The 13628-nt window shown below is 41.7% G+C and overlaps 1 protein-coding gene across 1 annotated transcript in view; it reads left to right on the top strand.

The window, feature by feature from the left end:
* The window catches only part of LOC147797661 (cell adhesion molecule DSCAM-like), a 59704-nt gene extending 54480 nt beyond the window's left edge, over positions 1-5224 (top strand). The window contains 4 exon segments of the mRNA XM_087142716.1: positions 126-333; positions 1810-2024; positions 3181-3218; positions 3220-5224. Coding sequence (XP_086998842.1) covers positions 126-333; positions 1810-2024; positions 3181-3218; positions 3220-3633 — 875 coding nt within the window. The 3' untranslated portion in view covers positions 3634-5224.
* The last annotated feature ends 8404 nt before the right edge of the window (positions 5225-13628 follow it).

The following is a 13628-nucleotide window of genomic DNA, read 5'->3' as shown; positions in this document are numbered from 1 at the left end:
AAAGTTATTAAAAGTTTTTTCCATTCTAGTTAAAAGTGGAATGTAAATGACCAATCTGATGCTTAATTATTGTGGATACTTAACTACGTGTGAATAAAATTTGCTATCACCTTTTATCCTTCTAGGTGCTCGCCCGAGGGAATATGTTCGCCGTGTAAGCACCACCTCTCCTCATCCAAGTGAGACTAGCGAGTCGGAGCAAGACAGGAGCCGGTTCCACGCCCAGGTGTACCGGCCTTCCCGTTACAAGGCCAACAGGCGTGGCCGTAAGGGCTACATGGCCTCGCGGCCGGTGATCAGGGCCAGCAGGGGGCCAGCAAGAAGACAGAGGCAGTAAGTTGTTTGAGTTGGCAGGAAACCCGACCCTCATCATATGCCCTTGTTTGAGAGTCAAAGATCCTGAAATCGCATTGTCTGCTAATTTGCTCATTTGTGCCTTGTTTTTGAGTTGCCGAGTGCTCAGTGAGCTTGCGCAATATACAAAGTCCAATTGAGCGGGGGGAAATAATTATATGTATGCACATGCGCTGACCTCACGTCAGAGTTAAAAACAAGATGACACAAGGACGATCTTAGTCCCATTCCGCGTCACACATTTAAATTTTGTCCGCACTTATCATTCACGCACCAAGGGGCTTAATACTTTCAAGTCTGTGTTGGTCTCAGCAATTTCAATACCCATGGCTCTTTCTCTCTACTTTTTTTGCTTAGCAGTTCCCCAGTCATTGTGTCTACACCTTTGCAGTGTTGATCACAAGATGCTTGTTATCTATGTACAAAGCTGTTCCTTGTAGCCTATTCTTTACCTGATAAAATGGACACCCCAGCTCTAATTAAAAATTATATCAAAGAGTTGGCAGATACTTTAACAAACAAAAGAGTTACAACGTTGATCGATTTATTCAAGCTTATTTTCCCATTAAACGGGTCGTGCAAGAATGTATATCAGTTGGATCTACTAAATTTGGGGTGTTTGACTACCTTAAATCAGCACTGTCCCTTTTTTTAGTTAGAGAACTCGCACGCCTGAAAAACCCTCCGAAAGTCATTATTTAAAGTAAACTGCAGCGCTGAGGTATGCAGTGCCGCTTGCGGCGGTTGTCACTAATTTGTTTTTGGCTGCAAAAATCAGTAGTTTCTTAGACGCTTTGCATTGAAACTGACGACAGCAACCCCCTCAGCTGTAGAACTCAATTGAGTTAAAATAGACTTCTACAAAGACCTGACTTCATTAGTGTCGCTGCACCTTACAACAACCTTAAGTGGATTATTCAAGGGTGTAAGCTCAACCTTGGAGCAGGTTGACTGGTACCTCTTGACAGACAAGATAGCTGCTGTCTTTTTCATTAGCTTGTGTATGCCGAGAAAAGGAATGGAAATGAAAAAAGTGATATCGTATAACCGAAAATGATTGTTGCTCACCTTCCATACGGGTTTGACTACGTAAAACGATTTTAAAGGAGATTGAAAAGGGGATCTCTATTTCATAAAACGATATTGCACCTCTAATGGTATTAATAATGATGATGGCAATGACAAATACAATAAAAGATATTGCTGAAAGTTACTCTGATAAGACGAAGCATTTACGATGTTAATTACCAGTGATAATTACGAATACCTGCGGGGCTGCGGAATTCTGGGGAGATTATTAATTCGATTGGTAAAAAAAGAGAATTAAATCGGAAGTTGAACTAGATGAATGACAGTGACAAGAAATAGCAAATAAGATTGGCCTAACCAAATTGCGGGTGATATGTAATGACGATGACAGTGGTCTCATCTGAACTGCTCTCTATGTACGTGTAGGTTTGACAGCCGCAGCAGCACGCCTAGTTCAAGCTCCCCGGATTTCAGCGGATCGCGGCGTCAGATCGGCCTGCGGCACGACCCCTCCAGCCCCTCCGAGGGGTACATCTCGCTCCCCTACGACAGCTTCAGCGCCGCTCCCAGCGGCGTGACCGACAGCGACACGGAGCCCAGATGGAAGGGCTACCACCATAGACGAAAACCGCGAGAAAAGGGTAAAGACAATCATCATCATCTTCGCCGTAGCTGCAACTGTTTCCCTTTTCGTCACAATTCAAATAAAGTCAGTCAGAAGCATAGAGTCTCTGCCTGGGAAAGTGCAAATTGTGTCCATTTGGAATAGAGCCTGAAAGTAAAAGGTCAGCGAGCGAGCAGCGAGCTTCCGGAACCCTCGCGCAGTTTGCCTATGGGGATTTGTATGGGGCCGTCCTATCATATTTGATACTTTTTGGAAGAATAATTTCTGACTGAAACCACTCCGCGAAACACTCATGGTCATTGGTCAATTTTTGGCAGGATATTTCTCTTTAAGGTCAGGTAATTGTTTAGTTGCTATAAATTAATATACAAGCAAATATTTTCCAAAGTCCCTTTTCCGAGTTGGGTTTTTTAAGAAGTAACTAAACAAATTTACAAATCCTGAAATCTTTACACGTTATTTTTCCTATCCAAGGGTTCCGGAAGCGCGCCATCAGGGGTCAAGTTTCAGGCTCTATTAATTAAAAGTCAACTGGCGATACCGTACGCGGTTTAGAAAGGATTCTCAGCTTAGGGGTACTTTTCATTTCGTCTTATTTACTCTTGGCGATCCAGTGATATGTCCTAGTCAACACAATAAGTCAAAATTGAGTTTGTGCCACTTACCTCCGAGCGCATTTTGATACACAGCGCTTTTACCGTCTCCTCTGGAATCAAACCTTGAAGGTAAAAATGCGCGTTTTGTTATTTGAAGTAGGTCTTTAAATCAGATTAGGAAGTGGCAAAAACAGGGTTGAATGCTGGCTTTCACTGTTTGGGATCTCTGGATCTCTAAAAGAAAACAAGATTAAATTCAAAGTGCCTAGTAGCACAGTTTCGGGGGAATAGCCGCATATGACATGCAAGGTTACAAATGAAAAGGGAACGGCATTGTCGTGGTTTAGCTTTGATTCATAGAGTACATTTTGTTCGAACTGATTTTTCCGGGTCGTCTCCAAACAAAAAAGCTCACCCCCGATAGCTACCAATGCACCAACATAACTCTACCACAAACCCTTTTAACCTAACGACTCCCCACCATCCAAATATTCCGGTTTGTAGCAGAGATTGACCTGAGAGTGTTGTCTTCTTACCCCTTTTTCTTCATTAAATGGTAACACTTGCTTTTTTCAGGGTCTCTGAGCGAACCTGAGCGTGGATACGCCAAGAAACCCCCCGCTCCCACCGGCCCATCGGCAGTCCGCAACGCCCGTCCCCAAAGTGCTTCACCCAGACACTAGGTATCACGTACCAAAGTACTCTGTCGTGAGTAAGGACAGGACGATATACGTCGGGCAGAAATGGGGTAGCAGAGAGCACCCCCAGTGGGAGGAGGACATCACACATGTTGGCAGCGGTGGGCCGAAAGTCGGGTTCGAGGACCTTCAGGCGGGGCATGAGGTCTCCTCGGACAAGTCCTCGTTCCCCTCCTGCTCACCACCTCCGCCGCCACCCCCGCCCCCCATGCGGAGGCACAGCCCGGACGGTAACGACCACTGCATGGAGGAAATCGAAATCCACGTGCTGTCCTCCACTACGTCCACAGACTCGCCGTCCAACTACAGAGACGAGATTAGTATAGTTTAACCGAGGACCAACAACCGAAGCAGTAAACCATTAGTAATAGATGCACAGTTAAGTTATCGATGACAGAAGTCAATCGTTACCCTTGTAAAACTGGTGAACAGTTTGATGTCCAAGTGGACCAATAATAAGCGGCGTGGAAGAGATTGTGCCACCCAGTTATGTATGTATTTTAAATTCTACAGTGACATTTCACATCACCCTACCGACTTATACCAGCCTTTTTCCCTTACCAGAGTTTCTCCGTCGGTAACCAAAGCACCATCCGTTTAATCGATTTCTCACGACCGTCTGACTACATCAAGCTTCTCGAGTTGAGTTTTCTCTAATCGTGCGCGATATTGTTATCTCCATTTACCATCCATTTGTAAATAAGATTCCCTTTTGTATGAGACTGGGACCAAGGGCGTACTGGAGGTTATCGGCAGGTAATGCAAGAAGCGGCCGATTTGGCGGAGGCTTTTTGTCGGTTTCGTCTCCGACTCGCAATGCACAGAGTGAGCTGATGTCACTGATTGATTACGGGACCACATGCACCGGTAGATTTGCTGAACTGGCAGCTTAATGTATTAACTTTGTCGTGCTGGTTTGAAATCAGCTTTACATCTTGAGACTGTAAACAAAGGACCACCTGCACCATTTTTGTCTGGAAACCTAAGTACCGTCGTTAAATCAAGACTGTCACATGTGGTTGGGAATATATCTTCTTAAACATACTTGTAGCTTTACCGAAACCATGGGAGCTGTGTCGAACTTGTATACAACCAGCAAAACACAGCTAATCACTTGATCATTAGTTCACGATGTTCATTAGTTGAACGGATCTCTACCAATGCCCAGACATACAGAAACAGCATTAGTGGTTGGGCACGAGCTGAAAGAACACTCGCTACCGACGTTATCACACCACTGCTGAGCCGCTGTCTTGTTGTCGTAACAAAGATTCCAGTTACTTGTCGGATGGCCAAGTACGCAACCGCCGATCGAAACCTACGATTTGCGTTTTAGTTATTCAGGGATTCAAATAGGATGAAGCTACTGGAGTGAGCCTCACCAGTGTGTACATGTACGTAAACAACCCACTGCAAAGCAGCATAATGATATTACCCCGGTCTCCCTTTAGTTAGGAATACTGTCTGCATTTCATGCTACATGTCAAATCAACAGCTATCGACTTGCTACACAAGGAACGCGAAGTATTGCAGACGAAGTGCTGAAGGCCTCAGTGAAGAGTGACATTCCACCCTAGTGTGCAAATTCATGACAAAGCGATCGATATTGTTTGTTTCGATTTCACAGTTGTAATGATCCTATGGTGTAATATTTGCGGCAAACAGCAAGCATCTGCAATTACAGCTGCAACAAAAAATACCTGGTATTTTTTTCTTGCGAAAGAATACAAATCATCGCGCTTTCGTTTTTGAGGATCAGAAAAATTCGTTACAAAATTCACCAGTGTTGGTTGATTTGCACTCGATTTTATGACGAGTATAAACAGGCCTTTTAATAGGGCGGGCTTTGCCAATAATTTCTCGTTACCATTGGCTAAAAATATTCTGAGAATCCACGCGAAGTTAGGTGTTTGCCAAAGGCATGTATGGGAAGACTGGAATCTAAACACTAGAAAAATAATTGCAAGTTCTGTTGTCGTTTTCTCTTTAAGTAGTCCTCTTACTAAAACCACAATTTTAAAAAGAATTCCGTCGCATTTTGTAGTCTTTGCTCTTTAGTTTAATTGACTTCTACAGGGTGTCCTTAAGAAAGGAAAACCGAGATAAATCTGTTTGTTTCCTTGCAGGTGTCTATTTTTGTTTTGTTGTAAATTGTAAATTCATCTGTTTCAGTATGACGTTCTCTTCGTATTACCACCGAGAAATCCAAATTTCCATTATAGATGACTGAGCACAAACAGATGGCTTGGGACCAAATAGCTGTTTTGATGTTCAATTCATTCTGTCAGAATTACGTAATATCCCCAAATGCTAGACAAGCATTTAAAACATTGAGAACAGGGGCAGAAGATTGCGTTGAAAGAAATGGGGGGTGGGGTAGAATAAGTCCCAAACTGTGGTTGTCTTTGAATTCATGATTTTAGTAGTATACGTCGTGCTTTTTTGTTTTCTCTTTAGAAATGCTTCACGCTTTGCAAACCTATGATACCGCTTTGTGCAAATCCATTTCTGACACGGTCCATTAAGCCACTTGGTGCTCAGTGATGTATGGCGGGAACGAGGATTCTTGTTGTCATACGAAGCAAGACGACATATTGAAACATTTACAAAATGAATCAGTCACACCCAAGAAACCGCTTAATTAATCTCGAATCCTTTTTAAAGATATCCTGTATAATGAAGACTCACAATAACTTCATTTTGCTGAGGAAATAGGACGGAATTTGCTTTTCCAATATACAGTAGATTAATGCAGCTTATTCCGTGGAGCATAGAGCCTTATGATCGTTACATAAAGAAAACCAAAGCAGTTAGGTACGTTTACCAACCGGTTGACTCAACGCTTGATGGAAGTAACGGAAAGTTGGGTCTATGTTAGAAGCACACACCGATCATTTCGTTTCTTGTCTAACACCTTGGCCGACGGTCCGCTGCATACACGCTTCGTCGAGTTGGATAGGTGGGCGTTTAGGCGTTAAGTTGGTTACGGCTATTAGTACACTGACGTTCACGTTGGCGAGGAATCGTGCATTTGAAAGCTCATGCGTGTCTGCCGACATGTCTAAATATTAATGCAATGTTCCAACAAAAATGTGAAGTCGCTACCGGCCTGGCTGGTTACTCATGTTACCTTCTTCGTTGCGTATTAAATGACCAACACATGCTTGTGCTCTTTCTCTGGAAACTGTTGCTACATTCCGACAACTCCTATGAAGGAGAAACTGAGCGTAATTAACCCAAACGTAAACAATTGGTAATAAAATCCCCCATTGTAAAACGTAGACAGCCCGGGTTCGCATGTTTTTATTTTTAACAATATTATTATGCTTAATTTTATCGCCGTTCGTCTGCATGTAACTCGACTATAGCGATCTTTCATGTTCCCTGTTGGGATAAGGCACAATTCAGTCCAAGCATAAGGTTCTTTACCGCTGTTGTGTAACGCGGTAGATGGGGGACGCTAGATTACATCAGCTGGTCTTGTTGGACATCGCTGGCGGCCGGTTATCGATATCGTGACCTTGTGGCCTTGCGAAAATTGTATTTCTGACTCGGTGTTTCCTTCCTCCATTGTCGGTTAGGTAAAGGAGGGATCTCGATCGTTTGTCGCTCTTGAAGGCGACCGCACGTGCATAGCGTGTCTGATAAGGCGTTAACCGAGAAAGGACATTGCAATCGTTTGGGCAGTCTCTGTCAGAGCATAAAGAGAAAGGTTTCGTGGTTCAACGGCTGACGGCTTTTAGAGAGGTTTCCATATGTGACTCTGCATGTACATTTACCAACTCTGGATTCAGTGTAAGACCTATCACTGTGCAATAGAGGGATCCCAATGCTACGCTTTTTTGCGTCGATCTGCGCACTTCCGCGTTTGAAAACGAGGCTGTATGTGTCAGGTTCAGTTCTTAATACGATTGGACAATTGAAAGTAAGGAGTCAAGACGAAAATACATAGAGGTATGTTAGATTCAGACTTTTCAGGCTGCAAAATTTTGTGGAAGAGTCTTTCAGGATGACTCGACACGTAAAATAAAAAAAAGCAAATAACGACAATGGACCGCGCACTAACGTACCTGCGATGGTCCTGTATCTTGTGCAGAGGGCGTGGTTTAAACTGAAGTGGCGTCACACTTTACGAACCGGATACTCCATGTGCTGTGTGGACTCCGCAGGCGCGTGCGAGGAAGTTCAACACAGAGAGCCTCGGTTTCAATGCTGATATGCGCAGACGGCGCTAATGTGAAATCCCTCAATATGGATTGCTAATATTATACTGTTGTGTTTGTGGGGCATGATGCAAGTCAACGTGAGCAGCCAGCACCGCATTGGCACTGCGCACGTGAACAGTCGATACGCACGCGTTACATTCATCTCCAACCAATTGGATGCTGTGACTTGTCGAATACACGCGCATGAGTGTGGTATGCTGTCTCTGTAAATTACTTCTGCCCCTCTCTACTCGCTCCAAAATAAACAGGCATTGAACTAAAACGGAAGAAAAAGGGAGAAAAACACACTTAGGCAATGCATGTTTTAAAATGGGTGCGCTCGACTGCCGTTGTATGGATACGTAACATGACCCTGTCTCGGTATAAAAGCCATCGAGCTATCTTCTTCATCTTCGTTAGACCTTCTGTTGAAGCAGAACCGCCACCTGCGGTAAATGAGCGTGTATATGGCTGGGAAACCTTTCGGTGGCCAGGTATAATGAACAATTTCCGATGTAATACCAAGGTTGCCGTGTGCGCGATTGAATTACGAACACGGTCCAGACTAGCAGCGATGCGAGTTGTCGTGTAGCATTGGTCTCTGTGAAAGCTGTCTTTCAGTCGCCTGTTCATTGCTAACCGGCCTTTAGATACTTTATGGTCTCAGTACAAGTTGTCTGTTGAAATTAGGTAGTTTAATGGGTTCTGCGAGCTGAGTCTTAAGTATGCTCCCATCTTATCTGCATTTCTTCGGTTTTTTTTCATATGCAGTCGGAAACATAAAAAAGAAATCAGAAGTGTCCATTTCAAAAAAACATGTTCATCTTCTGAATATTTTCGGTACCCGCTGCTAATTGGGACGTCGATCTGCACTATCCAGCAGGAAGTCATGGGTTCAAATCTCACCCAAACAAGGCAGTGATATCTCTGAAACTCAGACCATACAGCGTGAAAGTACTTCGGCGTGTGTGAGAGAAAACTTTGCGTACGCTAAGCAAAATATCTTTGATAACAAAACAAATAACGTGTCTATTAATCAAGATTCATTGATGTCCGTAAACACAAAGATATTCGTGAGGTCTCGTGACTTAATTTTCTTCTTTGGATGACAACTTGGTTTTTTGTGTCTTGACGGTGGCACCTTAAAAGCTATGGTTAAATTTAAATGCATTGCATTCGCTGAATATGGAGAATCGTATAACTGTTGTTTACATGTATTTAATGGTGGTATGGTGCTTGATATTATCCGCGTATTGTGTGTTGATACAACTATTATACAAGCAGTACACAGATTCTCAAATTTTTTTTATACAATTAACACAATTTAGGCCTACAAGTTTTTGAACGGCATTCTACACATGCAGTACATTACAGAGCGATGAGGTTTGGATGAGATTTTGCATGTAAGCATAACTTATATAATAATTTGCATTTGACGCTTTGGAAACACTGCCATTTTATAAATGCTTTTGTACTTTTTCAAAATGTTGTGATCGTTTGTTCGTTTCTATTAGTGTACTTGTGAAGTATTATACATATTTAAAAACAAATACTACAAAAGCGTCTGTAGCTGCCAAATCCCGTTCAGTATTAAAAGAACATTTTCACCTTTATTTTTTAACAAATCAAAGGGAAAATCTTGTCGAGCCAAGCACTGAATTTGTTTTACTGTCAGTGTTGTCGACATGTAGTTGAGATGATGATGCGTAAATGACCCAGTTCTGTATTACCAACTGGCAGGATCATTCGGGAACGATGCACTCGTCGTCGTAGGGCAGCGCTCATAGAGCACCGGACCTCGCGCGCGCGCGTGCGGCGCTGTTGCCGAATGGCGCCAGACACGTTTCATTTTGGGCATGCACTTGATTGTTCTCAACTGCGTAAATCCATGGAAAGAAAGACGTCACATCAGAGGGTGGGTTATGCGATGCGAAATTTTGTGATGTCAGGCGCAAAAAAAACGACGCATTGCTGCGATTGTTTCTGGACGTAGCAGTAGTTTTGTCACCGTTGAATTAAACAGTTCACTTTTGCTCGTGTATTTATTTGTGTGTCATTTTTCTGTTCAAATTGTAACATGCATGTTGCAGATTTGCAGCCAACATCCAACACAAGTCAATTACACCTCCCTCCACGAAAACTTTGGTCCAGACCTGCCCTTGATTACACCGTCATAAACAAAAGTTAATAACGCACCATGTCTGCTGAGACGTAAGGATGTGTAACTCACTTCCAGCTATTTGTTATGGTAACTCACCTATTACCTCATCCTGTCTACGATGTAACTTTCCTTAGCTTAGGCAATAGAATGTTTCAGCGATTACAGACAAACTTCACACAAAATGATAACGGTTTTGTGAGGCTTTTGAAAAATAACTTGCAAGACAAATACGTTTTTTGCATCAACGGAAATGCGTGTCAAACAAGCCCATTCGATATCAGCACCTTCCTGGTGATCTTCGCTGAAATAGTAGTTATCCATGGTCATTCCAGTGACTGGATTAACATTGTACTGCAAAGGACATATAAAAAGAAAACTAATCGTCTTTAATGCCTTTTTATATCTTTGAATCAATCTTAAATGCTGTATGTGCAGTGCATTTTATACTTTGGAAATATAATTTCCGGATAACTGTAAGTGGAATGTGACAACATTGTAAAGTTATTCAATGCTGTTGTTTTTGAGGGCGTAAGAAACCGAATAACGCTATAATATCTTATAATATGTGTGTTCAGACAAGTGTCTTTAAATATTATCTGAAAGTTTCACATTTTCTGTGCTGTTCTGAGTGATTTATTTGACCAATTCCATTTTGTTATTTAAGTGTGCTATTAAAAATGTATTATAGATGTACATTTAACTTATTTCTAATGATACGACGTTATTCGTTTAGTAATGTGTCAGTTTTCAGTTATTACTTTTGGCTATGGCCTGAATTTCTCCTGCTCGGAAAGAGTTAGTGAAAGTGCCCGGCAATTATTAAAGATATAAAGTGCATTACAATGTAACAACGTTTTGTTTGTTCTACATGGGGTCTTGTTTCTTTCTTAACCGTAAACAGCTTGGAGAAGAAACCAGTTCCTTATATACATCTGTCTCATGTTTTCTAGTATCTATCCCTATCTGTCTCTCTGAAAACTCCTGTGTACCTCCCAAAAATCTTCCTGATATCTCCTTGATACGTTGCTTGGACACTTGTGCTGAGGAATCCGAAAGAAACCTGCAACCATTATGTTCTTTGGCTAACACCCCGCATACAGGAGCCGTAGGGGAGGCAGCGTATACCTCGTCGTATATCCCTGACCGTTTATCCTTTTCATGCGCAGCATAGGCCTACCTTTTCAACCCTGGGCAAAATAATTTCCCTGCTTATGGTTTTTGTGGTTGCCATCCATCTAAAACGGCAATTTCATTAAAATCAAATTTAGACGTCCAGGTGCGTCCATCACTCAACTAGGATTCCGCTCGTCGGTACTTTGACTTTTAGGAAAGGAGACAAAAACAGATATGAAGGTTTCTATACGCTCTGTAATCATGGATGGGATTGCTCGTATACAGTTTGCATTGAATGTGTCTGTTATTGTTCGTCACAAAAAAAAGCAATTGTGAACGGCCTGGTGGCCAGACATCAGGGCAAAGTTGCCCGAGTAGAACAGTACTAGAAATTCGTTCTCAAACTGCAGTCAACAATATCAGTTGAACTGAGCGAACGTGAGTCGGAAATGTGCAGTGGCGGAGACCCATGGCTTCCTCTGCAGGCTACAATGTCGCCGAAGTACAGGGCCTCTCGAGTCTTCCTTTCGTTGTTCTGACAGCAAACCTAGCGTTTTGAGTTTGTAACAATGTAACAATACTTTTATGAGGCCTGAGATGAGTCATCCGCTCTTAGATATAATTTCTCATATATTTTCACAATTTTCCGTACTTAGGGTCGTTTGATAAGTGGTCGGTTGATTTCGAGTTGGATCCTGCCCGAATGAAGTGTCTTGCGCCTCTGTTTCTTGTTTGTGCTTTACGGGCTGCTCTCTGTGGGGTATGTGGTTTAATGGTTACTTACTCAGTCTGCCAGTCGGTTAATTTGGCCGGTTAGTCTGTTTGTTTGCTGAGTGAAAATCCTCGGTCACACTACCCTGAATCAGATGCTTTTCATCACTTTCGCCTAGTATTGGCCACTTTGGCGAAAAAAGATAAAATAAAAAGGGGCTGTGACTGTACACAAGGTCACTTCAAAATGTCAGTTTGTAGGGCAGTGAATTTCCCTGGTTTGTCAGAGTCACTCTGTCAAACAGCCTGTGTTTGATTATCGAAATCGCCACCATTCCTGCGTTAGCGTGGTGGGGCTGTAAGACGCTGGCCTGATACGTGTTTGTTAAAATCTAAAGTACATATCATTTGACAAGTTTGCGTGTTTGTTACAAGTCCAAATTAAAACTTAATTTGGAAGACACCAGAACAGTTAAAAAAAATCAGGGGTGAGTTGGAATACTCGGTCTTAAAGGAATTTGTGCGCCTTAGCCATGCAGTGAAGGGCTTATGTTAGTTGATGTATAGTTTATACAGGGTGTCCACATAAAAAGTATACCGAGGTAAAAATTACTGTAATGGCAAAATTACTTTATATATGGGAAAGAGAAATATATCTCCAGAAAGGGCAAAATGCCCTTTTTGCAATGGTATGCAGCTTGTAATGTTATTGGCACAGATGAGTGAACAAACTAGACCGGTGTTAAGGGTACTGAAATCGGCACTGTGACAAGTTTGCATAATTATGTGATTATCAAGGCTAGACCATGCAAGTGTGCAGAATATCATTTTCCGTATAGAACCAAAAACTTCAGCCGACATTGCAAAACGTATTGAAAGTTATTGGTAGATTGATTCCGGGGTGTTTCTTTGGATGTACCGAAATTCTAAACAGTTAGTCAACAACGACAATTAAAGTTAAAACAGATTCCAACTGGTCATGCATCATTTTAAATAAGTCGTTTCATTCACATTTTGAACAAATTTACAGGCATTTCAGGACTAAAGCTTAAAATAATTAAGAAGTAAATAATTATCAAACATTTAATGATCAATAACGATAATGAACTTCACAACCTTGATTTTCATATTATCCACTCACCTTCATTCGAGAAAAAGAAAAATTAGTGATTTATTGGAATAAATCATATTTCTCAATATTGTGTGTATTTGATATAAAAGTTATATATTTTCCCATATTTATTTCACAAAGGCAAGTTCAAAGATCTCTTCGGTAAAGCCTTGTGTTCCCCAAATTGAAATCCAGAAGGTAGGCCTAATAAGTTATTAAGTTGAAAACATGAACACAATTACACTTGTTAATTTTCTATAACTTATGAATCAAGTTAAAAAAAGTAACATGTTGAAGTGCACATTAACAGTGCACTGAAGTGTTTCGTTTCCATTCTTCTATAACCACATGTAAACCATTTGTCGCCAAGACAGCAATATCCATCAACAGCTTTGGTTGTGGTATGCGAATCAATTTTGTCTCTTCGTTTAATTTCTCTTCTTGAGATCCATTTTCTGGATTTTGGCCCTTGGAAAGGGAACCCCCTAGATACTCATTATACATATGAGTGTGCTGCCTTATGGCGCAAGATCAGCATTATTTACTCCTGTCAGATGCATCGTTCTGGTTAATGACACTGAAAGACATGTTCAGGAATTTATTATTTCACAGGCTAAAACTAGTTTGATACTGATGGAAATTGTGTGTCAACACTTCTCCTTTTCGATTGCCTGAGCAGTGGAATTGTGGGATTTAAGATTCAGAGATACATGTAAGCTGTACGTGTATTAGTTTTCAAGAATATACCAACTGCAGTCAACTTCATGAAGACTTAAGGTAGAGGGTTTGCAGATACACCATGTGCAAAATATCTCTTTTGAGTATGTGTGGTTCTGAAAAAAAAGGGTTACTCCCTCCATAATGCAAGGTGAGATGATTCTGGTAATGCACAACGTGTCCCTCCTTCAGACCAATGTAAATATTAATTGTCTACAAAAAATGCGTGCCGTGCATTTAAAAACGCACGTACCACACTAGAAACCCGCCGGGCTCCTAGTGTGTTTAGCAGGTTTTAAGAAGGTTTT

The sequence above is a fragment of the Acanthaster planci genome, linkage group LG10, assembly GCF_054643075.1.
Source record: "Acanthaster planci isolate LZ-2023a linkage group LG10, COTS_SCS, whole genome shotgun sequence".
In the NCBI taxonomy this organism is placed as follows: domain Eukaryota; kingdom Metazoa; phylum Echinodermata; class Asteroidea; order Valvatida; family Acanthasteridae; genus Acanthaster; species Acanthaster planci.
This window is presented reverse-complemented; position numbering and strand designations above follow the sequence as displayed.